The sequence below is a fragment of the Chiroxiphia lanceolata genome, chromosome 12, assembly GCF_009829145.1.
Source record: "Chiroxiphia lanceolata isolate bChiLan1 chromosome 12, bChiLan1.pri, whole genome shotgun sequence".
Lineage (NCBI taxonomy): Eukaryota > Metazoa > Chordata > Aves > Passeriformes > Pipridae > Chiroxiphia > Chiroxiphia lanceolata.
Genome location: NC_045648.1, coordinates 15,732,450 through 15,758,699, shown reverse-complemented (window position 1 = coordinate 15,758,699; position 26,250 = coordinate 15,732,450). Strand labels below are relative to the sequence as shown.

Below are 26,250 nucleotides of genomic sequence, written 5' to 3'. Positions count from 1 at the left end.
CCCCGTCGGACACACACTGACTGCCCCCCACACCCCCTTTGGTGAGTGGGTGAGCTGGTGCCTGCGGAAATATTTATTCTACTGGGCACCAGCGCTTGGGATGGAGGCGTCTTGCCCGTCTGGTGCATATGAAGAGGAAACAGAAGCACTGAGGTTTCTTGATGGATTTGGGACCCCACCGTGTCTCTTTGAGCTGCTGCTTCATGATGGGACTCGGGGCAGGCGGGGACTCGGAGTGTGGGGCTGAGCCTGCTGTGGGGTCTCAGGAAAGGAAGGGCTGGCTCACATGGAGCCACAATGGGCTTGGGGGGGGGCTGTTGTGAGCCTGAAGGTGGTGTCAGCCTGGCTGGAGAGAGCCGTGGGGCACAGGGATGTGCTGCATGTGAAGCTCTCCCTCTCCCAGTCCCTCATCTGCCCCGGTGAAGCAGCCACTGCCCCGGGGGGCCAGGGCTCCATGGGGCTGGGGGCAAGTGGGGCACAGAGTTGGGGGCTGTGCCTGTCACCCCACCTGGGGCTGCTGGGGTACCCCCATGCCATGCACAGTCCAGACCTGCCTGAAGCTCCTGCCCATCACTTTCGAATTGGTTTCTGAGCTGTAACTCGGCAACACCTCCAGCCTTTCCTCTGCCCCCCTACCCTGGTAAATGCTCCCCAAACCCTGGGGCAGCATATCCTGCTGGGGGGTGGCTGTAGCTCCCCTTTTTATCCACCTTTTGGTTTTAGGGCGGCTCCCCCAGGCCATGGGCAGGGTGCAGCGAAGAACAAGCACACTTAGGTTCTGCCAGAGGCATGTGGGGCTGTGCTGGTCCCTGCTCTGGCCTCATGCCGGGGCTGGGGGCACCAGGCCCTGGAGGAAGCCGGTCCCTGCTCCCGGCTGTTCCCCAGCACCGAGGACAGGGGCTTTCTGGTCCTCTGCCCCCAGCCCCAGAGCAGCTCTCCCTGGGCCGATGCTCTACCTCGGCCCCGCAGCGGCTGGGCCGCCCCAGCTCTCCCCCCTCTCCTGCTGCCTGGCTGGGGGGACGTGGGGGCCGTGGGTCTCGGTTGTGTGTGTGTGTCCATGTCGCACCCGGCCCCGAGGGCCGCTGTACGGGGATGCTCTGCCCGCCGGGCTCTGTACATACTGTAAAAAGCAATTGTTTGAAAGCTGTTGTTTTGGGTTTTGTTTTCTTTCCCCATTTCTCCCCCATCCCACTGTACCCAGCTGGAAAGGAGGCTCTGGCTCTCTCGGCCCTGGTTCAGATGCTGGCAGCACGGTGGCCCCAGCCCGCTCTTGTTGTTCGACTCATTTTTCTCCCACTCTTCCTTGTCTTTGGAAGGAGGCGGGGCTGTGTGCCCCAGCGCGCTCCGCGGGGACAGGGTGGGCTGTGCCCAGCGGCAGCTCCACCCGCCCCGCGCCCCTTCCAGAGCCACACGCAGCCACGGGGCTGGGGACTGGAGGGCTCGGGGTGCTCGGGGGAGCCCCACATCACACCCGTAGAGGAGTGTCCCACTGGCTGCTCCTACCTCCAGCCTCGGCCGGTCCAGCACAGCCTGGTTCCCAGCGCGGCCGGGGCCCACCAGCGGCTCCAGGGGCACAGAGGAGGGCGTCGGGGCAGGGGGGGCTTGGGGGGTGCCACAGGCTTTGTTGGCAGTTGAAGGGTGTCAGGGGGCTGCTCCCCACCTTCCCAGTTGGGTCCCGCTTGAGTCTCCCTTTAGGTGTTAAATGAAACAACCGTTTATGCAGAATAGGTTTGAGGTTTGACGTATCTGGGTTCTCTGGGTCAGTTGTTGCCCGTGGGGCCTCACCCGGCCCCCGCACTGGGGGAGGGTCCCCCCTGCCCGGCCCCTGGCCAGGGCGTCGGACCGTTGGTGTTTATAGCTCTTGTTTCCATTGGCGTTGCTGTGTTGGGTTTCATTTCAGTCTTCCTGACTCTGCCCTTCTGTAAAGTGTACATTATTACCGAGTTCCTTGTTTTTTTATATATATATATATATAAATATATATATATACAAACTGTACTCTTCTTGCCTTTGTACATTTGGGCAAGGAGGGAGAATAAATCTTTTTAAGAGACAATCACAAAACTGTGAGGGTGGCTTTTTCTTCCTGCTCCCCCCAAGTCTGGTCCTTTATCCCCCAAAAGCTGTGGCCAGTGATTTTTGGGGGTGGGAGAGGGGGTTACCCCATCTCTGCGGCATGTGAGAGGGCTCAAGCAGCCTCATTGGTCTGAGGCTGCATCCCTGTGCCCCTGCATCCAGCCCCTCCACACAGCTCCTGGGGGTGCTGCAGCTGAACTCAGAGGGGATAATTTGGGGCAGAACCCCCCAGGCTTGAACCCCTGTGCACCAAGGTCCTGCCCTCTACCACTGCCCCAGGGAAGGCACTGGGCAAGCGAGGGGTGCCACGGGGCAGGGCTTGGCTCCTCCAGCTCCACCACGGAGCTGATCCATGCAAGAGGCAGGACCCAGGGGCAGCAGAGGCACCTTCCACATTTTCTTGAGGGCGTTTCTGAAGACACCAGTGATCTGAGACCTCCACATCTGCCTGCTTGTGCTGGAGGCAGGGCAGGGGAGAATCTGGAATTGTCAGAGCCAAACGTGCAGTGGCACAGCCTTGTCACTACAGCTCATTAAGGAGCTCAGATCAGCCTCACTCCAGCTCCCATGAACCAGGATCCTGCACTTGACTAGTAAAGGAGCAAAGTGGTTCCCATCCCATCACCTTCAGGATGTGCCCGAGGGGAGCACCATGTGGTGGCAGCAGGGCCCTAGCACATGCAGGGGCAGGAGCAGGGGCAGCTCCAGCTGTAAGAAGGGATAAAACTGGGCCCTTCAAAAGCCAGAAGCAGCACTCGGTGCTGCTTCAGCCAGGGAACACCCATTCCACAGGTCTCCTCTGTCAGGGGTCCATTGGCACAGCCCAGCTCTGATTCTAAACCAATTTAGGGTCTGAGGAGGGAGCAGAGCCACTGGCCCCTTGGTTTCATGGGATGGGAAGGAGGGAAAAAGAGACACAAAGTTTAAGGTTATTTATTCACACACACTCATATCCCAGCCCTACCTCAGTTCCCCCTGACGAAACACTGATCAGGGTGGTTATGGAATGTGAGAGCACACAGGGACAGTCCCACATGCTGGAAGAGCTGAGGGCATGGGCTCCCAGGACACAGGTGACACATCCCCCTTCCCTGGGGCCTGTCAGAGCCAGCCAGGATAGAGCTCCCATGGCACAGGGACAGAGCACTGCCTCTCCAGCATTAGGCAGGGCAGGGATGTGACCTACTGCCAGCACCATGGCCCCATCCTGGGAAAGCCCTTGGATGGGGAGACCATCCCACTACCTGCCCCCACACAACCCTTTGGTTTGGATACAGCCTTTAGCAGCATCTCAAGCCTTGAGCTCATGCCTTTGGGAAGGTGGAGTAGAGGAGAGGGCCCAGGGCTGCTCTGTACCCGTCCTGGGTGGAGGGTAAAGGCAGGAGCTTTTTCTGGCTCTTAGGACCATCCCAACCATCAAGGTGCACGTCAGGAAACTCTTCATCCCAAATAAGCAGCCCCAGGTGTGTGAAGTTCATCTGAATGCCCCTTTTATTGAACGCCGTGATAGTGCAGTGGGAACATGGAACAGGGTTAAGACTGCGTAAAACAAAAGCTGGAAGAGCAAGAAGTTTCAAAAGAAAAAAAAGAAAGGGAAAAAAAGTTAGACCAGTTAAACCAGCATTGGAGCAGAGACGCATGGGGGGGTTTAATGTAGTGTTAAAGGATAAACTCGAGCGTCTCCTGCACGTGCCCCACACCAAACCAGGCGATTTGCTTTAAGTCTTGAGTGGGAAATGAAAGCGTTGTCTCCCAGCTGAGCACACACCGGGCAGGTGGGAGGCACCGCCGTGGGTCCGGTGGAGTCCCGGGGCTGGTGCCGCACCCCGAGCAGGGCCCAGGCCCCGGGGCTCCCACACCACGCAGCTGCACGGGAAGAGCTTCTATGCCAGTTCATAAACATCTTCCTTTTCCTAGTGATGATTACATGTGTGATAGATAGTTCTCTAGGCAACACGTTTCAATGAGAGTCAACTCTGGGGATACACAGCCCAATCTAACAATGAGAAATGCGCTTGCAGTCCAACAGAAACTTGGTTTCCCTTTCCTCAAGAAAGGAGGTGGAACCCTCTCTCCCCTCCACAGCATGTTGGGGTCCCGCTGGAGTCCCCACTGCAGCTACTCTTCGTCGGAGGAGGAGCTCTGATCCAGGGGGTACACCATGAACATCACGTCCGGCCGCGACGGGACTGCGGGGTGACCAGGCCGCACGATCTCAAAGCCCAAGAAGCTGAATGTCTTCAGGAGTGGAGCTACCAAAGAGAAGGAGACCCATTACCACCAGGAATGATCCTCTTTACCTGCCTCGCCCTCGAGCCATGAGTATTCCAAGAGCATTGAACACCCTCTGGGAGTGCATCCAGAGCTTCCTGCACAGAGAGGAACTATGTTAAGGTGACAGCCCTTTCCAGCGGGAGGTTTTGTCTCTTCCTGTGCTCATCCAAGTGTGAAAGGGATTTGAGCTGTGCAGCTTTGTCCGTGTTTCTTCTTTCCTCTGACAAACAGTGACAATTGGTCATCTACCTGCACCAGCCGCACATCCCTGCTTTCCCAGGACACACGTGGCCATCCCACAGGTTTTATCCTGCACTTCTCTGGGCCCTAAAGCAGAACAGACAGCAGCAAGCAGGAACCTGCTTAGGAGGTAGGCAGACACTTGCTGTCTCCATGAGGAGGTCCTGGAGCTCAGTGCAAACTCCAGACAGCTCTGCACAGCTTGGGAGCACCCCTGGAAATTCACACATGGGAATTGCGAGCAGGGTCAGCCCAGAAGCCCCCACACCTCAGGGCTGCCAGACAAGGTTCTGTGACACAGTGACTGTTACCGAAGCGATGGCTTCCCTGTGACCTGTGACAATCACTCCAGTGCAACGTCTGGTCCCTACAGGCCCCTCGGGTGATCAGCTCCAGGGCACTGAATGGCCAAGCAGAGTTGCTCCTGGAGGTATCTTCCAGGCAGCACTGAATTTCAGCTGCACTCGGGATCTGGGTGCTCCACAACTCCCACAAACAAGCCCTGGTATGGGCTGTCCCCTGTCCCCAGCCTGTCACCCACGCAACCGCCGCTGGTGGTGACATAACAGCCAGGACTTAATCTGCAAATTATTCTTGGCATGGTAATATGGGATGATGACATCTTCCTGGGCTCAGCTCAGCTTAGCTCTACTAACGCCCTTCGTTTTGGAGAAGTCGGTGCAGCTCATGAAGCTGCAGAGTAAAATTAGAGCTGGGGTTGGAATTACTCGCTGGGTTACAGCCTGTGCCTGGTGGGACTTAAAGTGACATGTCCCCAGCCTGCTACCTCCCCCAGGCCCCCCCATGCTCTAAGCCCTCACCCAACGCGTCTGTCTTTAGATCCTAAAGCCCCCGGAGCTGTAAGAGTTTCCAGCCAGGGCCAGGATTACCTGTAAATCTGGGAAGGGCAAAAGTGCCAGGAGATCTTTAAAAAGCAGCTGAATTACGGGGCACTAATCTGGAAGTGCTTGTTTCCCATCTAATAACTCCTCCCTGGTTTCACCTTCCACATCACTGCAGCCTGGTGCCAAACAGAGACATCACTGCTTTTAGCAAAAGGGGAATATTAACTGATTCTGGATGAGAAAAGCCTCCCAAGTCATTCAGGAGCAGCTTTCTGCACCAGAGTATTTAATGGCAAGGCACAAAAGAAGGTCTTATCATGGAATCACAGAACGGTTTGGGTTGGAAGGACCTTAAAGCTCATCCAGTCCCAGCCCCTGCCATGGGCAGGGACACCTTCCACTAGGTCAGGTTGCTCCTCCACAAGAAACTATTTCTGTGAGAATTTCACATGTAACGACCTCTGCAACAGGAAGGGTCCCATGGGCCTTGCCCTGGAATTCCCAGGTTTCTGTACAGCTCCAGCAGCACTTTGTGGGCTGTTGGGACAAACCCAACCGCAGGGGCCAGTCCTCACCTCGATCTTCTCTGCTTTTTCTGAAGCAGATGAAGACATAGTTGACTTTCATTTTTTCTTCAGCAAACTCCAGCAGTGCTGACAACCTGCCAAGGAGGGGGAAGACAAAAGGACATCAGCTCTAGGAAGTTCTGTCCTGAGGAAGCCTCTGTGTGTTATTCAAATTATCAACTGGATGTTTTCAGGCACAAAGATTGTTTACAGCCCCCTTCCAGTGAACAATGGGTGCTGAAACAATGGCCTTCCTGCCCTGCAGATCCAAGAGTTGTCCTTGCTGTGAGTAACCGACAAGTCCCTGTCCTGGCAGCCATGAACACCCTCCCCACCCGTGGTGCTTTGGGACTGAAGCCTTAGTGGGCAGGAAGCAGAATATCACAGCTGGTCCCAGGCCAGGCTGCGTCCCCCTCTCCACTGGCAACGCACACGGGGGGGATGTGGGAATTCTGTGCTTTTTGGGAAGGAAAAACATTCAAAACTGAGCTCCTGGCAGGCAGAGAAGGAGAACAAACCATCCCTGGAGGAGCGTGTGCGCAGGCAAAGCTGTTTCCTGAGCGCATGGACTGGATGGCACAGCTGCTGCACCCTGAATCCTCGCTCCCTGCCTTTCCAGTTGGATTATTTCTGCCACCTCTTGATGGAAGCGGCGCTGCATTAACCCCTCTGTGAGCCCCCGGGGTGGCACATGGAGCCACTGCTGTCACTTGTAACCACTGGCGCTGCCAGAGCGGTGACAAACAGGCCTTCACTCCACATCTCATTAACCAGCCGTCAGCACGGGGGATTAAATTTGCAAGGGTTCTGTTAATATGTTAATGAACTACTTTAATTATGGCCTCTCCTCGGCTGTTTCACCCAGCTAAAAATAACCTGACAAAACTGTGCTTTAAGTCACAATGACACTGGCAAATAAATCCCCTCTCAGAAGGACCCGCTCCCCGGAGAGCCGAGAGATTTACGGGCCAACCAGAGAAATTACAAAAACATTTATCTAGACTTGGGGTCAAATGAGACAAGTGTGAGACAGCAACAGCACTGCCACTTCCTGAAGGTGCCCAGTGAGGGGTTTTTCCTTAATTAGCCTGTGTCACTTAGGGATGAAGCCTACTTGGAGATTTAGGAGGAGCTGAGAGCTCCGCAGAGGAATCCAGCAAAGCCACAGCTCCATTGCAGCGGAGACCTCTGGCAGAGCAACTTGGCAGGAAGGAGCTGCTCTGGAAGCTGCGTTTACACAAACTTCCCAGAGCTGAGCTGTCTGGACAAAACACGACTGGATTCTGCCAAGAGAAAAATCAGAGCTCCTGGCAGAGCCCAGCGCCAGCGCGGCAGCGCTCCAAGAGCAGATCCACCTACTGATGAGGAGAGCATCCATAGGATGGAGGGTTTTTTTTCCCTGAAAGAGTGGAAAACCTGCCAGGATAAGACTTGTCAAGTGGCCAAGATAAAAATATAATGAATAAAATGAAAAAATAATAAAATACCAGAGAAAGGCTTGTTGGCTTTCCATACCTAAGTATGCAAAGATTCATCTGCTCATTTATTGCTTGTTTTTCATTAGTATTGGGACTCAAAAATGGTAACTCATCTGAAGTATCAAAATATATGAAGGCCTAACAGAACAGTTCTCTGCAGACATGGGAGCAGGATGTGCTTCAGACACACAACCCAGGAATGGAGCTGCCATTGCTCAGCTCATTCTCCCTGTACCCACAGCATGGAATCCCAGCATGTTTTGGGTTAGAGGGGACCTTTAAAGTTCATCTCATACCATCCCCTGCCAGTGATACCAGGGACACCTTCCACTAGACCTGGTTGCTCCAAGCCCCATCCAAACGGGCTTTGGACACTTCTAGGGATGGGGAGTCCACAATCACCTATGTAAGCAAAGCCCTGCCCCCCCCCCCCCAGGAGCCATGGCTGCAGCCCTGGGATCCTGAACTTACCCTTCTTTGCTTCCATCAGCTAATAATCCATCAGGGATTTCCACAAAGAGGCTCTGGTTTGAGAGCACTGCATCCCAGGAGGAGGTCTTCACCTCTGTGACCTTGTACTGGAAGTGGACAATGTGAGGCTTCCCTTCGTGCACTGGGACATCTTGGTTAACAGTGATCTTCTCGTCCTGGGAAAACAAAATTGTCAAGTCCTGAACAGCCAGGGGACAACTGGAGAGAGCAAATGCAAATAAATGGCGTAAGGGTTTTACTGAGAAGAAGATTATGCTTTTCCCTTCCCCTTTCGCTGGCTCAGGGACACATCTTGCAGTTCTCAGCCCTCAGAGTGATTTCTAGCCAAGGGTAGTGATGGTTCATGAACTGTCCTTCAAAGAACACAACTGGACCCAATACAATGGCAGAGTTTCTGCTGCCACAGCCTGACCAGTCAAAAACAGTGCCTCCCCCATCCCCAACACAGCCTTTCTGTTCCAGGGGCGACCACAAATTGCTTTCCCAGATGTTCCAACCCATGGTTTGCCTCCTGGTGTAAGAGAGGAAAACACACAGCGCAGGGAGAACCCAGAGCAGATCTGAGGCTGGTGAGAAGGTCGTCTCCAGAGACCACAAAGGCATGTGTCCCTCTCCAGCCCTGCCCCAGCAAGAATGCCAAGCATGCGGATCTCAGATCCAGTTCGGCAGTTCCTAGAAAACAATCCCATGGTTAAAACACCATTCCTCCAGACAATTCCAGCAGGCAGTTGGCTTGCCCCGTAATGATTTCCATGTTTCACTGCAAAGAGCCCCAGTGAAACAGCAAAGACCTGAGTTAACGCTGTCACTGCAGGGGAAGCTGAACTGTCCCGTGTGTTGGTGACAGCTCCTGCATCCCTGTTCCCTCACATTCCCAGTCACCTGCACAGCTCTGAAGGGCATAAGTAAAGCAGATATCCAGGGTCATGTGTGCTCTACTCCCGAGTCACGGGAATGCCTGGGAAAGCCATGTGTCCCTCCCTCCTCGACAGGTGGGGTGGGCAGTGGTTTCCTCCACTTCGGTCATTGGGGGAGCAGTTGTCCACCCTCCAAGTATTTTAATTTGACAGGGTGATTAATTCAACAGCTCCTCACAAGCCCTTCCTGCCTCCTCAAGCTGCTGTCCCAGTGCTTTAATTCCTATTACCTTGTGTCTTAAAATAGTTGCCCCTTGGTTTGACTGTTGTGACAAAGAGGCCACCGAGGACCTTAATGCTGGTGGACAAAGTAACCCCACTGCAAATCAGGAGCTGCTTGGCCTCAGTGAGCAGAGCAGAGGAAGCTGCCCTTCATTTAATGCCCACAAAGCTGATCTGAAAAACAAGTTTACACTTTACCAGAATAAATATCCTGTAGGAAATAAGTTTATTCATGGAGTTTGAAAGAAGTCTGCGTGGCTGAGCTCACTAGTTTTAAGCCAAATGCACCAAGAAACGCACCCACAGCTGCTCCAGTGAGGTCAGGCTGCTGCAGAGCGAGTCAGGGCTGAGCCCTGCACTACAGACGTATTTAAAAAAAACAAATCCAAGGGGATTATGTGCATATCCCTCAGCACTGAATTTATAGTTTATAGCCTTTTACAGTTGTTGTTAGTGTGCAGAAAGCATCTCTGTTCCAGAAAAGAGGCTTCTCTCCAGAAAAAGCTCACAGATGCTGCTTTTCTCATATTCACAAAACCAAAACCAGGGTGAGGAAGTTGAGGAAAGAGGGCTGGGATTGACACGTGGGAGGGAGAGGTGTGCCTTTGGGTGGGAAGACTGGCAGGAGCACTGCCATAGGAGGGGAAAAGTGTTCCGAGCCATTTGGCTTGGAACTTCCTTGTCACCAGTTCTGCCCTGTGCTCCAAACCCAGCAAAGTTGTTCCCTGAACCCCCCCATGACAGCCCAGGAACCAAAGGCAGCACAACCACAGGGATTAACAGAACCAGTTCCCCCGGTTCAGTGGGAATTATGTTTACACAGCTCAGGCAGCTGACAATCTATTTCTAGGCATCCAAACAGAGATGCTGGGGAAGAGAAGCTGTTCCTCTGAAGCAGCAGCAGCCCAAAATTCTTTGGAAGCTGCTCAAAGCAAAATCCTGTCTACACAACAAGCGCTCAGTTTTAGTTCACCCTGGAAAAATCCCCCCACAAAATCCCCCTGCCATGTTACTGTGGGCAAAAAAAAACCCCAGCAGACTCTCTCTTACAAACTGCTGCCCAAAACGAGCTCTCCAGCCCTCGGCTCCGTTTCAGCGACGCAAAGCCACAAGGACCAGCTTCTACTTGGTTCCAATTCACTGAGCACAAAGTTTTCCAGCCCAGCTCCGCTCCTCGGATGTCCCGGGAAGGACGGGGGGGAGGCCCCGATGTGTTGGCAGGGTCAGGAGAAAGGATGTTATGATCCACCCCGGCCAAGCGACTGTAGAGAGCCACGGAAGCTCCGGCTGCTGGCATGTGCTGCACCTGCAGCCTCCTGCCAAGTCTGCCAGCCAGGGCACATCCTGGATGTTGCTGTGGCATTCCCAGCTCCAGCAAAGCTCCTTGGATGGAGGGCTGAGATTTAAGTCTCTTAACGCAAAAATACCAACACCTATAGGGAGCCCCAGCTGTTTAACTCATAGCGCTGCTGTATCTGAGTGCTGTGTGTGCTGGAGGAGGCAGCTCCTTTGGAAAGGTCATCCCTTGGACTGCAACAGCTGATACAGCTGGAAAAAGGACTTAAGCTTTTGGATCCAGATGCCTTTCCAGGTCATTCCGATGGCTGCTGGCTGAAAAGCTCAGGCTGCTGTAACTACAGCACTGCCAGACTTGGGCAACCAAGGAGGCAGAGAGAACCCCTGTAACCCCCACCTGAGGTCTGACACACCTGGGGCCCCTCATTCCAAGACAGACACTGAGGGGCTGCAGCATGTCCAGAGAAGGGAATAAAGCTGGGGAAGGGTCTGGAGCACCAGGAGCAGTTGAGGGAGCTGGGGGGGCTCAGCCTGGAGAAAAGGAGGCTCAGGGGGGACCTTCTTGCTCTCTACAGCTCCCTGACAGGAGGGTAGAGCAAGGTGGAGGTCGGGCTCTGCTCCCAGGGAACGAGACAGGACAAGAGGAAACAGGCTAAAGTTGCACCAGGGGAGGTTTAGGTTGGATATTAGGGAAAATTTCTTCACTGAAAGGGTTGTCAAGTATTGAACAGGCTGCCCAGGGCAGTGGTAGAGTCCCCATCCCTGGAGGGATTTAACAGCCATGTGGATGTGGCACCTGGGGACATGGTGTAGTGGGTGGCCTTCACAGTGCTGGAGAGCAATTGGACTTTACCTTAGAGGGCTTTTCCAACCCAAACAATTCCATGATTCTATGTTACAGAAGGGGCTGATTTTCTGACAGATTCTGCTAGTCTTGTCAAGCAATAAAGCCAGGAAGAATTCCATCCATATTTCTGGGATGCAGCTATCGGGATGACATCCCCCGTGCCTACACACCACTGCCAAAATCTCTGCAAGTTCATGGCTGTACTGAAAACTCAGAACTGTGATTCCTTCCACCAGCTCTCCCTCCACACTGAGTCCATTTTCTGCCTCTGGGCCTTGCCTGGTGGTGTACACGAGGCTTGGCAAAGCTGGGTGGTAGGAGTTTCACCTGCAGGGTCTCCTGTTTCTCACCTAGACAGGATTCATTACTTGTCCTGAGCCCTCTTGAAGCTATTTTTGTACCTTCTTTTTGCACCTTCTTTCTGTGACAAGGAGCCTCTTGTGCTGCTTCTCTGGAGTACACACCCCTCTAACATCTGTGACAATTCACCTCGAGCATTCAGCTGATGGTACGTTGTCACTAGAGGCTCAGAGGTGAGGAACGTGTTAAAAATTCACCAAAGGAAACTCTGAAAGCAGCTGTGAGGTCTGGCATTCTCTCATGAATTCCAAGAGGAGGCTCTGGGAGCTGTGGCCCAGAAGGGTCTGTATCTTTTCATCATGTAACGTCTGTGTGCCACCCACGGGGTAATTACAAATCAAGTCTAACACCTATGACAACACCCCTGGCTCAACAGCCAAATTTGCAAGGTGAGCATAATTTTAGGCTGCCTCATCCCTGGCATGTGGAAAAGCAGCCCTTGTCCCAGAAACAGAGACAGATGTGAGCCAAAGTCACACAAGTGCCAATTATTCTACAGGAAGGAGCAGCCAGATCTCATTCAGAAGGAAAGGTCCCACGGAACAAAGAGGGATGAAAAATGAGAGAACTGCACAGAGCCACGTGCTCCTGCAAGTCTGCAGACACGAACCTTCCTGATCTTGCCCTGCCCTTGCACATGTTCTAGAAACACCCCAGGCTGGGAGGTGGGTGGCTGCCTTTCCCATCTGTACCTGGGTTCAGGCAGCTCCCAGGCCCTGACAGCTTCACCTTCCAGACCAGGGCACAGGAAGGAGCTTATCAGCCCTTCCCTCGTTGTTTCACCTTTCTGCTGCCCGCTTCCTCCTTCTGCCAGACATTTTCAGGAGTCCTTTCATGTTTTGATAATGCAGGCTCTGTTGACAATAGCTGCAACAGGCCCCTGGGAGCAGGGCTGCTGAATGATCTGCTGCACAATGGGCTCTCCTTTCTTAATAAACAGGTGATATTTAAGCAGGAGAGCCCTGCCTGCAGCTCAGTCGCTGAAAAATTACCTGTTCTCCCACTTATTACCTTGGAATTCTTTGCACTTATTCCCATCAGACTGCAAAAAGAACCAAACACAGTTGCAACACGGGTACAGGTCATTACTTAGACGTTAAATCTTTCTCACCTTATATATCAGAGCCGAAAGAGAAGGATCCCTGTTACCCCCTCGCCCACCGGGGATCTTCGACAGTGGGTGAGGGGCATCAGGAGCACCACAGAGGCCCTGGAACGATGTGCCTGCAGCACTGCAGCTGGGGACAGTTACTCAAAGGTAAAATACTACTGCAAGAAAAAGAGAGAGAGAACACCAGGTTACATTAGCAGGGATCATGTTTTGGAGGCTCTAGCTCCTCAAAACCCCAAATCACTCGTATCCCTGCTCCTCCACAGCACCCAGATGTCGACGTCAAAACCACCCACTGCCCCAGTGGCACCAGAACTCGTGTGTTTGGTTAGGAATGGAGGAGGGGCTGGAACCAGGAACCCGGAGAGAGTGCTGAGCAACCTCATGCTAATCAGAGAGGCCTGGAAGGCTGCCAGGAGCAGATGGCTGGGAATGCATGACCAGATGAGCATGCATTTTCTAGAGACAAATATCTACAAATAGATCAACAGGGCCCAGGAGGAGGAGGTTTAAGTTTCATGTTTTCAAACCGAGGAGGAGCGAAAGGGCTGGTTCTTCAGACACCTTCAACGCGCTCCACAACATCCACGGCAGCGTGTTCACAGGCATGTGAAGCATCAGACAAGTGTCCCTCACCCCAACCCTAAAAATTGTAAGTTCACCCCAGAGATCTACTTTTACAAGCAAGAAAACACATTTCCCTTCCAATTTCCAAGTTTGTTTGGAAGTCCTACACGTGGTCTTCCATGCTCACTTTGGACACAACCTTTAATACCTGCTCTGGCTTTTAGGAAGCTCATGAAAGCAAACTAATTTACTTTCTGCAGCTTTGCTTCCTCTCCAGCACCACGAAAGCTCTGTGTGGAGGCTCAGTGTTCCTCTAACACAGTCTGCAAAAGCCATGCAGGGAAACCAGTCCTTCCCCAGTGGAACATTATGGAACACACCAGAGCAAAGCTGTAGAAGCAGCACCACAACAAAGGGGTGAGGGAGGGTTTTCATGAGCACAGGGCCAGGAACGAGGCTAAAGTGGATAAACTCTGCAGCTGTACTGACAACTCGCTGTCTGTCCTGAAACTTCTCACTTGAGCTGTTCCCAATACAGTGTTTTTCCACTCTAATCCCTCTCCACGAGGCAGACAGGCTTAAATATCCAAACACCAAGTATGGAGCTGCACTGTCAGAACCACCTGAACTGCTGGGGATCACAGACTGGTTCAGGCTGGGAGAGACCTTAAAGCATGTCCAGTTCCAGCCCCTGCCATGGACACCTTCCACCAGACCAGTTTGCTCCTGTCCAACAAGGAGCAACAAGGTTACAAGCCCTGTCCAACCTGGCCTTGTAACCTGCCTGTGCAGGCTGCAAACCAGCTACTAAAATCTGGCGTTTCTGAATGCCAAAAACAAAACTCAGGAACGCAGTTACAACACAGGCAGAATCCCCCAAGGATCTTGGCTTCCCACCTCCTACCAAAACCATATTTCTACAGGAAACACAAATATTCTTCCTCCACTTGTTTCTTCCTCCAGGTTCGCTAGACTGGGCTCTGGCGCAGGGTTCCCATGTGCCATGGCTTAGAGCAGGGACCTCTTGGAGAACAGGCTATTTAAATACACCAGAAGATGTTCGAGGTGGAAGCCAGCGAAGCCGGGTGTTTTGTGCTCCCCCGGTGTGCCCGGGGCTATCAATGGGCCAGTGTGTGTTCAGTAGTAGTAGCTGTGGAGAGGATGACAAAGCACTTTGTGCCGTCCCCACCCCCAGAAAGCTGTTGGCAGCTTTGTTATTCCCTTCCCTCCTCCCTCACCCCCCAGCCAACAATGTACTATTGATAGCTCTCTCCAACTTGCGGCCAAGGCATGGAGAAGCTGGATAATGAAGTGGAGTTGTGGGAAAAAAAAAAAAAAGTCAAACAGAGAGGCAGTAGTTTTCATGCAAAGCAGCTCAAGACACTTCCCAGTTTCACTTCCTCTGACACATGCAGAAGTCAAAACACAAGCCCCCTTCAGCCACCGAGCCCTGCCTGTGGCACTGCCCAGACCTGCACACCACCACTATCCCTCCAAAATTAGGATCCCTGCACGTCACCATTATCCCCTTCCAAAATTAGGGTCCGGAGAGCAGCACCCTCAGGGTGTATTTGGGGCACAGACTAAAAGAGATTTTGCTTTCTCCAGCTGTGCTTCAGCTCCTGGGAAAAAGTTCACACAAACACCCAAAACGTCTGATCCCTCCATGCATCCGTGCACCAACAGCCCACTGCAACCCAGCTCCCTCAGGTCTGTTTGTAGCTTAAAAATTAGGCTTGTGCTCCCTTCTGACCTCTCTCCTCCTTGAAGAAGCTTTCCCACAGCTTGGTTGAGATTAAGACCTTTCCCTGGAGAAACTCCTCAGCAAAAGTGGCTCAGCTGAGCCCGGCCCGAAAGGGGAGCTGGAAACCAGCCGGTGTTATACTCTCATCCTGCGGGTGTAATTTTAACTCCCTAAGCTCCCAGCGATCCCAACCCCGTGCCCTGTCCCTGGGAAGCGCAAAGGACACCTCAGCGACTTGGGAACTCCTTCACAGCTCCTTAGCAACCCTTGCACCCGGAGCCAGGCCGGGACCAGTCCCTCGGGGGCTGAAATCTGCACACTTTCCTGTGTTTTAGGGGGTTTAATTGTTTTGAACACTTAGACCAGAAGGAAGGATCCAAAGAGCTCCCCTGACACTGGAGAAATGACGTTCTTTTGTTTGTTTTCCTTTCTGCCCCTTTCCAAAACAGGCTATGGAGATGCAGCTGCACTTGGCCCACAATAATAACAATATATTATTATTGCAAGACACATATCCAGGATTTGAGGAGCAAATTGCAAATAACCATCTGATGACCACAGCACAGGTCAAGCATCTCCCACAAAGGCAGCAGCCAAGAACCGGGGCTGCTCCGTGCGCATCCTCTGGGCTCTTATCGGCGACAGAGGCGCAGGAAATGACACTCTGGGGACTCTAAACAAGGAACAGACACACGAGATAAAATCGGTCAGCTGAGAAAAATACACAGATCCTGCAAGTTGGTGCCTGCTGATCCCCAACCTGCCTGGAAAAAGCCACCTTCCCGCAGGCAGGAAGAGGTGCGGGAGGTGCGGGGAGGGAGCGCCAGGACCGGTCGGCGAGAGGTGCTCAGGCCGCGGTGAGCCCAGACCCACCCCCGGGGGGCTCCTTCACGGGGAAGCGACGCCTCAGTGGGGATTTTAATCGCGTAAAGGCGGAGCGGCCTCCCCGCCGTCCCGCGGCCTCCCCACCGCCTCAGCGCCTGCCCGTGCCCCAGGCCCGCCCGCCGCCGCCGCCGCCGCGCTCCGGGGCGATAGGACAGGCGCCGCGCACCTGTCCTGGGTGTTTATCATCCTGGGCTCGGCTCCGGTCCGGCTGCGGCTCGGCTGGTCGCGCTGGTGCCCCGCTGCTGCCCCGCTCCGCGCCGCGCTCCGACTGACCCCGCGGGCCCGCGCGCCGACACGCCCCCCGCGTCACGCGCCCGGCCCCGCCCCCTCCGCGCCGCGCGCGCCCGGCCCCGCCCCTCGCCCCGCCCCGCGGCGCGCGGGCAGCCTGGAAACCCACCGCCCCAAACAAAGGCGCGCGCCCCGGCCACGCCCACCCGCCGGTGATGTCACCGCCCCCCCGCGCGCGCGCGCCTCGCGCGCCTCGCGCGTACCCTGAGGGGGCGAAGGGCGCGCGCCCGAGGCTCCAGGTTCTCCCCTCAGAATCCCGGTTCTCCTCGGGGAGCCGGTTCTCCCTTCAGCATCCCGGCTCCTTCAGCCCCCCCTGTGGGGCAGGTCTCACGTAGTCCCTAGGCCCCAGGGCTGGCAGCAAACCCAGGGGTGGGAGCAGGGCCGGCCTCCTGGGCTGTGGGAAATGACAAGGCCCCGGGTGGGAACTGGAGCCGAGGTTATGGGAGAAGAGGTTTGGGACCATCAGGGCCGAGGAACGAACAGCCGAGTGCCACACGGAACAAGACACTGGTGCTGAGGTGAGAGATTGGGCAGGGAGATCCTTCCCTGTGAGGGTGGCGAGCCCTGGCCCAGGTTGCCCACAGAAGTGTGGCTGCCCCATCCCAGGAGATGTTCAAGACCAGGCTGGATGGGCCTTGGAGCAACCTGGTCTAGTGGAAGGTGTCCCTCGTCATGGCAGGGGGTTGGAATGAGATGAGCTCTAAGGTCTCTTCCAGCCCAACCCATTCCATTCTATATCCTGCTTAAAGTATGGGGCTGGTGCTTAAATGTGACTTGGGATGCCAAAAGCCCATAATCTGGATGAGTAGGAGCTGGAGTAAGGAATGAATACATGGATAACATGATGTGGAGCTGCCCATGGCAGGGCTCTGGAGGGGCTCTTGGTGAGCAGTGTATCCATAAGGGAAAGGCAGCAGCAGTCACATAGCCAAAGGTGAGGCTCCTGGAGAACCAGGCAGAGTGAGGAAACTGTGAGGTTCAGTCCTGCAGGGCTTGGTGGGTGCTGAGCCTTCACATAGGGTCAGGGATCGGGAAGCCCTTTGGAAGAGAAGCTCTGGAGACCCTGTGGATGCCAGCCCCAAGGGCTGAAGTCCTGGAGAACCTCACACTGACCCACCTGGTCTCACACAGGGGCAACCTCAGCCCTGCCCCATGCCGGAGCTCCTGAGTGGCACCTGCAGCAGCCTGGAGTGCAATGCCCTGGTGGGTTCACGGACCCTGGGATCCCACAGGCAGCCCTGGGCCTGGGCTTCCCGGTTCCCAGCACTACCCTTCACTCGGCAGGAAGGGACCAGCTGTTCTGCAGAGAGCTGGACACCAGCCAGGGCCCGAGTTCAAACAGAGCCCATTAAATGGCTTTTCCCCCCTTCCTTCACATTTCCAGCCCTGCTTGCAGCCGTGGTTCTATTTATAATGCCCAGGAAAAGCAAGCTGAGACTTTCCCACAGTGCCGGCTTCTCTGGCGATTGTTGTTCGGGAAGCTGGAATGTTTGTGGTATTATTTTTGTATCCCCCCGGGAAGGGTTTGTGTTTTTTATTGCGTGTCACTCTGTGTCCCCATCTGTGCTGAGGACGAGAGTGTGCGAAGCACGAGGTCTCTGGTGCTGCTCATGGCTCTCAAACACTTTGCTGAGGTGCTGCTGGTTTGGGTGTCTGTGCCCATGAGCCCCTTTTGGGGTGGGTGGTGGGTGCTCTGAGAGGTGTCCTGGTAGCCATGGGGCTGGAAGCCACAGGGGCATCGCTGGTAGCCCCTGTCTGGGTGCCAAGCCCATCATGTCAGTTGCTCTGTGCCTCAATGTCCCCCAGGCACAGAGGAGGGAACACGGAGAATCCTGCATCGTTCCTGCCCTGCCTGGGGTTCCAGAATCAAGATGTGCCCTTACGCCACAGTTTTGGGGTGACAGAGCCATCACACGAGGCTGGGCCTGACAGCTGGGCTGTGGTGTCACTGTTCATGTGGTGCTGCTGCTGGCGGAGGCCAGTGGGCTCCTTTTTTTGCCTTTCTTGGCCATGCGAGGCCATTCCCTGCACGAAGCTGCTGTGGGATATTCTGGGCATGGCTGGACTGTGGCAGTTCTGTGCTGCTCCTGAGCCTCCCAGCCCCTGGGCAGGCAAGTATTTCACAGAGAAAAACCCACCTCACTTGGACTCTGAGGTGCTGCCTGTCCTCTCCATTGGTACTGGCAGTGGCAGCACTGCCCACAGCACTCCTGACTCTCCCTTTCCCTGCCCTACAAGGCCCTGCACTGCTTCGTTCCCGCCTGTGCTGGGGATTCTCCCTGCTGTCCTTTGGTTTTATTGCCCTGCCCAGGACTTTGGCAGTGAGAAATGCTGTTGTGCCACATTTTTGGACAGTTTCTTTTTGGCGCAGCCAGTCTGATGAAGAACGCACACCTGAATAGCTTTGCCAGGTTTTGGGATTGATTATCCCAAATTCTAGGTGTGGAACACAAGACATCTGCAACCTCTCTGTTTTAGAGGCTTGCAAACACTAGTTGAGCCTCTCCTTAATTATCCCCATTAATTATTGTGGCTAACTGTGGACTATGTAGCTCTTAAAAATACTGTTCATCGGGACAAACTACGGAGAGAGGTGATAGGTTTTTCCCCAGCTGGGGAATGGAGACCCAGAGCTCCTCTGTGCCTGGAGCTGGTGACACTCGTGGATCCTGGAGCTGGTGACACTTGTGGGCTGAGGCTGGGCAGGTGGCTCCAGCCTCTCAGAAGTGCCTGATGTTGGGATGGAAGCTCTTAGGTGGGAGAGAGGCGAGGCTAAGGTGACGGGAAGTTGATCACTCAGTCACAGCCTTGTTGTGCACAGGGCTGACAGCAGAGACACTACCCAGGTATTCGGGGCCACGGAGGCAAGAGGGGTCCCCGTGGGATGGCTGTCCCTCCAACATTCAATCCGTGCTCTTCTTTGCAGTCTCCCTGTTAGTGAGGAAGCTCCTGGAGTGGGTTCACCCACTCGACAGCTCCGTGGCCATGCAGTCACAGGGGCTCTTGCTGACCTCGCCATAATAAAGTCGCTCAGATAAGGGAAACTACAGCGCTGCAGGGGGGGGGTTGTACCAGGGAAGCGTCGGGATGCAGCCCTTCCCTGTGCCTGTTCCGCAGGGATTACCACACACTTGTCCCTCGGCTGTGCCCTCCTTGTGGGAGCGGAGGTTGGGGGGTGTGTGGTGGGTACCGTGCATTGCTGACGCAGTTTCTCGGTACCTGCAGCAGCGCTGCATAGCTGGCTGTGCTTAGAAGTGTTGCCTAATGAAAAACACTTCCAGAGGTTTCCAGACAAAGAGGGAAAAGGGTTGGGAGCTTTAAATGTAATTAATACCCTGTAGTTATTTAAAAACATCATTAGAAATGTGTCATTCAGAACTTTCTAGGGCTGGACATGTATCCAGGGATGGAATTATGTTTTCGTCAGCACCTTTTCATCCCCCTTCTGTGACTGCTCTTTTCTTTTTTTTCTTTTTTTTTTTTTTTTTTACGTGAGGATCTTGTTTTCCTAAGGGAAAAACAAAAATGAACACTGCCAAGGAATTTTGTTTTCATACCTCAGTCCTCCCAGCCCTGCTGCCAGCTCTGTCTTCCTGTGCTGACATGTCTGTGTCTGTTATAGCCTCAGCAGTACCAGGAGTTTTCCTGGGATTTTGGCTCCCTGTGTTTTGAGGTGAGCTGTGGATAAATTCCCTAAAGCTGGCCCATCTGTGCAGCTGGAACTGTGTCTTGAGTGCCCATCTCCAAGGTGGATTTTAATTGTTTGAGCAGTTGAATTGGTTGGTGTCACTCACCCGTGTCTTTGATCTGCTTCACATCTGTAACAACAAACAAGGTTCCTTCCAGGCCATGCCAATAGTTTTCTGCTCTCCCTTTATATTTCCAACAGGATGAGTTGATTCCTTGGCAGACCTGCCTGGAGCTGGGGGTCAGATTGAAGGCACGTTGCTGACATCAGTGGCTTGCTTTTTTAATGAGCTTTGTCAGAATTCGTTCTTTAGCCATTAAGCGGTGCCAGCGTGGAGTTCATGCATGAGCTGAGCTGAAACCTGCTCGGTGTGAATTAGTGATGAGGGAAAAGCAGGTCAGGGAACGTCTTGTTTCAGAACGCTGTGATAACTGGCGTGTTCCAAGGCCCGGAACCAGGGAATGGGCAGAACACAGAAATCATGGCAAGGGATGAATTCCCTCTGCTGTGCCATGAGGAGGTGTCGCCCCTCCTTATGCCAGTGGGATGTGTGTCGGCACCAAGGGAAGGTGTTCCCCTGTGGCATGAATCTGAGGGTGTTGGATGGGCTGAGGAGCTGGATGGTGTCAGGGGGATGAGCTGGTGATGTGATGAGAGGGTCTGTCATGGACTTGTGTCACTGATGAGCTCCATGCTCCTGGAGGGTGCTGTGTGCCAGTGCCAACACCTTCGGAGAGGGCTCTGCTGGGATCTGCCACTGCAGAAAACATGCCAGGGAGAGTCCCTGGCTGTCCCTCCAGGTACCAGTGTTGGGATGAGTTGCTCTGGAGAGGCCAGAAGGGTTTTTACCGGCAAACACTGGGAAAAGGCAATACCTCCACCCATGGTGATCTGGCACAACAGAACCAAGGAATGGGGTGTGATGGAAAAAGTAATCCATGGCCTACAGCTTTCCCAGGAATGTGTAGGTGTGAGTTTGAGACATGTGGCTCCCAGCTCTGGCCTGTGTCAGCCGAGCTGGCAGCGAGGAGCACCTGCAGGAGCCAGGGTTCACTCCAGAGGTCACCTCTTCCTCAGCCAAAAGTAATACTTGTGTGATTCCCTTCCACTGCCTGTAGCTCCTCTGCGTCATCCCTGCTGCTCTGTGCCTCAAGCTCTTTTCCTTGGCTGCTTGTCGAGTAGGACACACTCCAGGGTACTCAGTGCAGCAATGGCGGGTGGCACAGAGACAAAAAGGGGAAAAATCAAGGACAAATTGGTGAAAAGGAGCATACAGGAAGGGCCTTGGGTGGTGGGGATTTGCCTTGCTGCTGGATTTTGCACATCTGAGTGCAGCCAGGGCTTTCTATTGATTTTTTTAAAAGCTCTTTCAATTATTTTTACAATGAGCTCATCTTTCCTGGCACATCCCTGCTCCCTGTTCATTCCATACCAGGCGTTGTTCACTTCTCTGCAGTTACCCACGTGTTAGCTGGGAACAGCAGCTCCACTGCTTATCCCTGGAGAAAAATAGGTCTTATCTTGGCTGCTTGTAGATGCTGTGGGAAGGTGGGATGGATGGAGCTGGGGGTGTTTCTGATGGAGCTGCCTGAACTTGACCAGAATGGGGCCTGTGTGCTGCCTCTGCACAGCGGGACTTGGCAGAAGCTGGTTTGCTGTCTGTTTTTGGTGCTTTGGGATATGCTCCTATGAATGGAGATGGCTTGTGGAAAAGGCTGAGTGGTGTGTCGGTGATGTTGGGAGCCACTGCTACTCCAGCCAAAAATCCAAAAGGCCTCTTGGAGCTGCGTTTTTAAGACAACAAGTGACTGCACACTGCAAGGGCCGTTGGAAAATTAAAGTGTTGCACCTGCCCAGAACATTTTGTGGTACCTGAGTGAGGCTTCTTAAAAATTTCACGTGGCAAGAACTCAGAACTGTCTTGGAGGAGCTTGTTTTGTGTCATTTGTCTTTAACCTAGGGTTGTACCATAAAATAGGAAATCTTGGAAGTCCCAAATCTGAAAATCTGAAGTCCTTAAAGTGCTGTCCCAAAGCTCTGCCCTGGTGAGGTGACACCAGCAGCACCGTAAGCCTGGCTCTCCCCTTGTCAGTCTGGCTCTCCCCTCATTTTCACATCACAGCTTTAAGCAGACTGAGCCTAGGAGTAGGTCTTATGGGTCCGACACCAGGGGGTTGGTCCCGTCCTCCAAAGGGGCTCGTGACCAGTCTCAGGGATGCTGCACAGCAGCACCAGTGGTTCGGGCCAAGGATTCGCCCCCGACTGCTGAGCTCTTGTCTGCTGACACCTCCTGTGCTGGCGGTGCAGCCGTTGGAAACAAAGAGCTGAGAAGCTTGAGGACCTGTCCAGGCAAAACACCTCCCTCCTTTTGCTTTAATAATTTTGTTTTTCTCAATTCTACCTTCCCATGATAATGTGTCTGGGCCTGTTTCACTGCACTGGATCACTCCAGTGAGCGTTCAGTCCAGGTCTGGGATCCACATATTTCTAGAACCTCCTCATCCTGATTCCGTCCCCTTCCATGTCACATGGACTTTACCAAGGGGGTTTGAGGATGCACTGGCTGCAAAAACCCCAAACCTGTGTGCTTGGATTCTTCTCTCCCGTGGCTCTCTGGGCGTGTGAGGCGTCTGCTGGGCGCGTTTCCGTTCCGGTGCAGCCGGATTCATAAAGTTCCAGTTTTCACGGCCCTGCAGGAATTTGCAGGCTCAGTGAAAATGCTGGGGGCTCCCTGCAGAGGCTGTCTGGATGTTCACCCTCCAGATCATTTGTGAACAGAGGCAAAGGGCTGATGGAAGAAAATTTTTCCGCAGAGCTGCCTGCCCTGCTGTGGCCTGGGAGCCCACACGTGGCTCCTGGCTTTTGTCAGCAGCTGCAGTGTGTTCACCACAAGTCAGGGCACTGCTAACCCTTAGGTTGCTCCTTTATATTATCCAAATACTGTTAAAATTGTCCTCTGGGTAGTTTTATCATTAATGTCTTTGTATGTAGGTGCTTGTCTCCTTGAATTTGTGCTTTGTGATCTAACAGATAGTTTTCCAAATGATGCATTATTTACAATATGCTAAATTCCTTCCTTTGATATAAACTTACAATCCTTTCCTGTTTCAAATCTATGGAATATAGGAAGTGTTATTCGAACACAGCTTTGTACAAAGAATGGAGAGAGGAAAGAAACAAGGGGGGACAGGAAAAGGGCCTCCTTTTGGAACAGAAACACCTTTGTGTTGCAGGTGATTCCAGCTGGATTCGTCCTGGTGCTTCACCCACCAAGAGGAGTCCCTGGGAAACTAAATGCCTTTGTCCTCAAGACCCTATGGCTAAACAGATTTCCAGAGACCTCTCTCCTTCAGGATACCCAAACATGCTGGTCTGGAACACTGTTGTCATTATGTGCAGGGGGAGTCTCCTGTTCCTTGGGCTCTAGTTACAGCCTTCAAGTGATCTCAGGCTCAGGGAAGGTCTAAATGATTTGCAAGAAGAAACTTAAGAACATGCTCATCAAACAGCAGTCAGGGATCTATGAGCTGCCATCTGTAGTGCTCTGCAACACTGATAAAAAGCTTCCTGAGCCGCCTGCATGGAGGGCATTCCAAAATTCAGCACCAGAAGCTGGGTGTACATGATGTTGGATCTCACCTATGGGTTTGGGGCATGGATAAAGATGCTACACCTGTTGGAAACCTCACTGAAGACCATAGTAGCTGGTAGGATGTCCTGAGGAGGGGACTTGTGAAGCCTCTCGAAGGGAGGCTGGCACTTGGATCCCTTGTATTTGAGGTTTTGAATAGCTCTGCCTCGGTGTGTGTGTGTGATGAATGATGTGGAACGTACCTGAGAGCTCTGGTGCCCAGTGTGCAAGGGCTGACCCTGACCAGGAAGCCCCCCTGCTTCCTGCCTCCTCCCGCACAGCTCTGGAAGAAGGGATGGGAACCAGTGCAAGGCTGGCAGCACTGACAGAGTGCCCCCCTCAGCCAGCCCTTCAGGAGTGAGGGGATGTGGTTTTTGGCTGGAGCCAACCCTGGTCGTTTTACAAACTGTTGTGTAACAGCTCTGCTCAGGGCACAGACTTGTGCTGGACATGGAGCCGAAATCCCTCGGGACAGAGTGTCCCGAAAGCTGCTCTCCTGAGACATCCACAGACCTGTTGGAGGAGGCACAGCAGTTCCTGGCCGCGAGCAGATCCCACCCTGGGTGTCACGGCCGTGGGGAACTCCGCACGGAGGCTGTTCCCAGGCTGGGCTGGCTCTTGGCCTCTCCTTCCACCGGGATCACAGCGCTTCCGCCACCACGTCCCGGAGCCATCCAGCCACAGGAAGTGCAGCGGGTCATGGGAACCGGCCCGAGGACAGGAGGCTGAGCCTCCGTGAGAGCCAAGCGCCTCGCCCCGGCACGCTGCCTCTGCTCCTCTGGAACGCCGCGAGGGGCTGGGGGACATGGGGTACGCAGGGTACGTGCGGTGCAGGGTACACGGGGTGTGCAGGGTACACGGGGTACGTGTGTCACCAACTCAGGCACGTGGCCCCTCGCCAAGCGACACCATGTTCCTGCCACCGCCCCCCAAGTGCCCATCACCAAAGTGCGGGTGCCCAGCATTCCCTTCACCCCGTTCCCTCCCCAGCCATCACTGCCCCACTGTACCCCCTGTCTCCAGGTGCTGAGGGAAGCCGGGCAGGGGGGCAGGTTATACGGACCAGCTGAAATGCCTCATGTGACTTTTAGCATTTTCTTCCTTTTTATTGAGTGAGGAGCTTCCTTGGAACACTGAAACCTCTGAGAGCTAGGGAATTATTAAAGTGTCACTTTTAGCTCTGACAGCATTTTTTTAAAGCATTTTTAAAACTATTTGCCAAGTTTTCCTTTCAGTTGATCCAAAAGGGCTGTGTTTTGGAGTTCCTTGTCCTCCAGATCTCTCCCAAGACTTGCTGGGGCCATCATCCTGCTGGAAGAGCCACGGGAATGTGAGCGCAGCAGTGCCTTGTCCTTGTCCCCGAGTGCAGCCTTACTTGGCCCGCTTTCACCAACGGCCCTGTGGGGGTTTTATGGGATATTTAGCTCAGTCACCATCTTCCAGCTGTTTGCTCCTTGCATTTCCAGCTCAGTCTCTTGCAGTGGGGCTGGATGCATGTGGGGATTGTGGTTTATTTGGGACAGGAGTCTGGGATTGCTTTGAAGCCAAAAGGAGTAGCAACAGAGTGGGGAGGCAAAGGCAAGATACAGACAGAGTTATTATGTAGAAATTTCTATTGGTGATGGTGAAAAAATAGTAACTTGGTCCTCTGTCCCCTACATTCCCACTAATCACTGCATTTTCCTCTATTTTATGAGGTTTATATCAACTCCTGCATGATCTTCCTGTGGTCTTGCAGGGGCACAGGTAACCTCCATGGACCAGGAGGGTTCCTGGTCCCGGGAAAAGGATACCAGGAACAGCACCATGTCTCAGTGCTGCTGGCAGTGAAAACAGAGAGCTCGATGCATTTAAATCCCACCTCCTAACACCTGGATCTTGGGGACTCAAATGTATTTTCCAATGTTTTCATGCCAAACCAGGTTCTCACGAGCCTCCTTCACTCCCCCCCCCCAAAGAACTGCTGCTGGAGGACACGGAGCTGAGTTCCCTGCGATACCCTGTAACTTTTGTTCCTGTCTCGTGTCTCCCCGCAGTGGTTTCACACTTTGCCCCGGAGATTTCGGCTCTCGCCGTCTGGCGTCGCAGGGCTGAGCGGCAGCAGAGCTTCCCAGCAGAGGTTCCCAGCTGAGCTCTCCAGCAGAAGTTTCCTTCCATCGCGACGGTTGGGGTCACTCTTTCACAACGAGCGTTTTTCTCCCGAGCTCCAGCTGCGCTTTCCAGTAGGAGGAACCCCGAGCATTGCATCCTGTTAACGTGCCGGCCGGGATTTCGAGCTCTCGGGACACTCTTTGCTGGACAAATGCACGGTCAGCAATATCTCTGATTTTAATAGTGTAGCCATGCAGGAATAAGCTTTTTATGTGGCCTCGGAAGCTCAATAAATTAGTGTTCAAGCTCCCTGGGCTTCTCTGGCTGTGGATCCCGCAAGGGAGCTGGAATCTGCTCATCGTCTGGCCTCTCCCAGCTGTCATCAGTGGGGAAGGAACGATGTGGCTTAAACTCACACAGTCATCCCCAGGTCTGGCACGTGAACATATGCCATGGCGTTTGTCATGGTCACTGCCCCTCCTTGGCACCTCAAAACTTCTGTGGTGCTGCTACAGGGGGAGTGTGAGGTGATGCCAGGACCCTGCTGGGCTTCCTGCGGAGAGGGCTTATCTCATATTTGGTTTTCCCCTCTTCTTGGTGTGAGCAGGGCTCAGACCCACCGGACCCATTCT

At 53.8% G+C, this 26,250-nt stretch overlaps 2 protein-coding genes across 2 annotated transcripts in view; one reads left to right on the top strand and one right to left on the bottom strand.

The window, feature by feature from the left end:
• ZNF609 (zinc finger protein 609) overlaps positions 1-25,927 on the top strand; it is an 86,899-nt gene extending 60,972 nt beyond the window's left edge. Inside the window, 1 exon segment of the mRNA XM_032700739.1 lies at positions 25,564-25,927. The gene's annotated coding sequence lies outside the window, so the exon portion shown is untranslated.
• Positions 3,541-16,178, bottom strand: OAZ2 (ornithine decarboxylase antizyme 2). Its single transcript, XM_032700741.1, is given in 6 exon segments — positions 3,541-4,328; positions 6,011-6,096; positions 7,951-8,126; positions 12,725-12,805; positions 12,807-12,882; positions 16,087-16,178. Coding segments are annotated over 6 exon segments (573 nt in total). The 5' UTR covers positions 16,107-16,178; the 3' UTR covers positions 3,541-4,194.
• Positions 25,928-26,250: the final 323 nt, after the last annotated feature.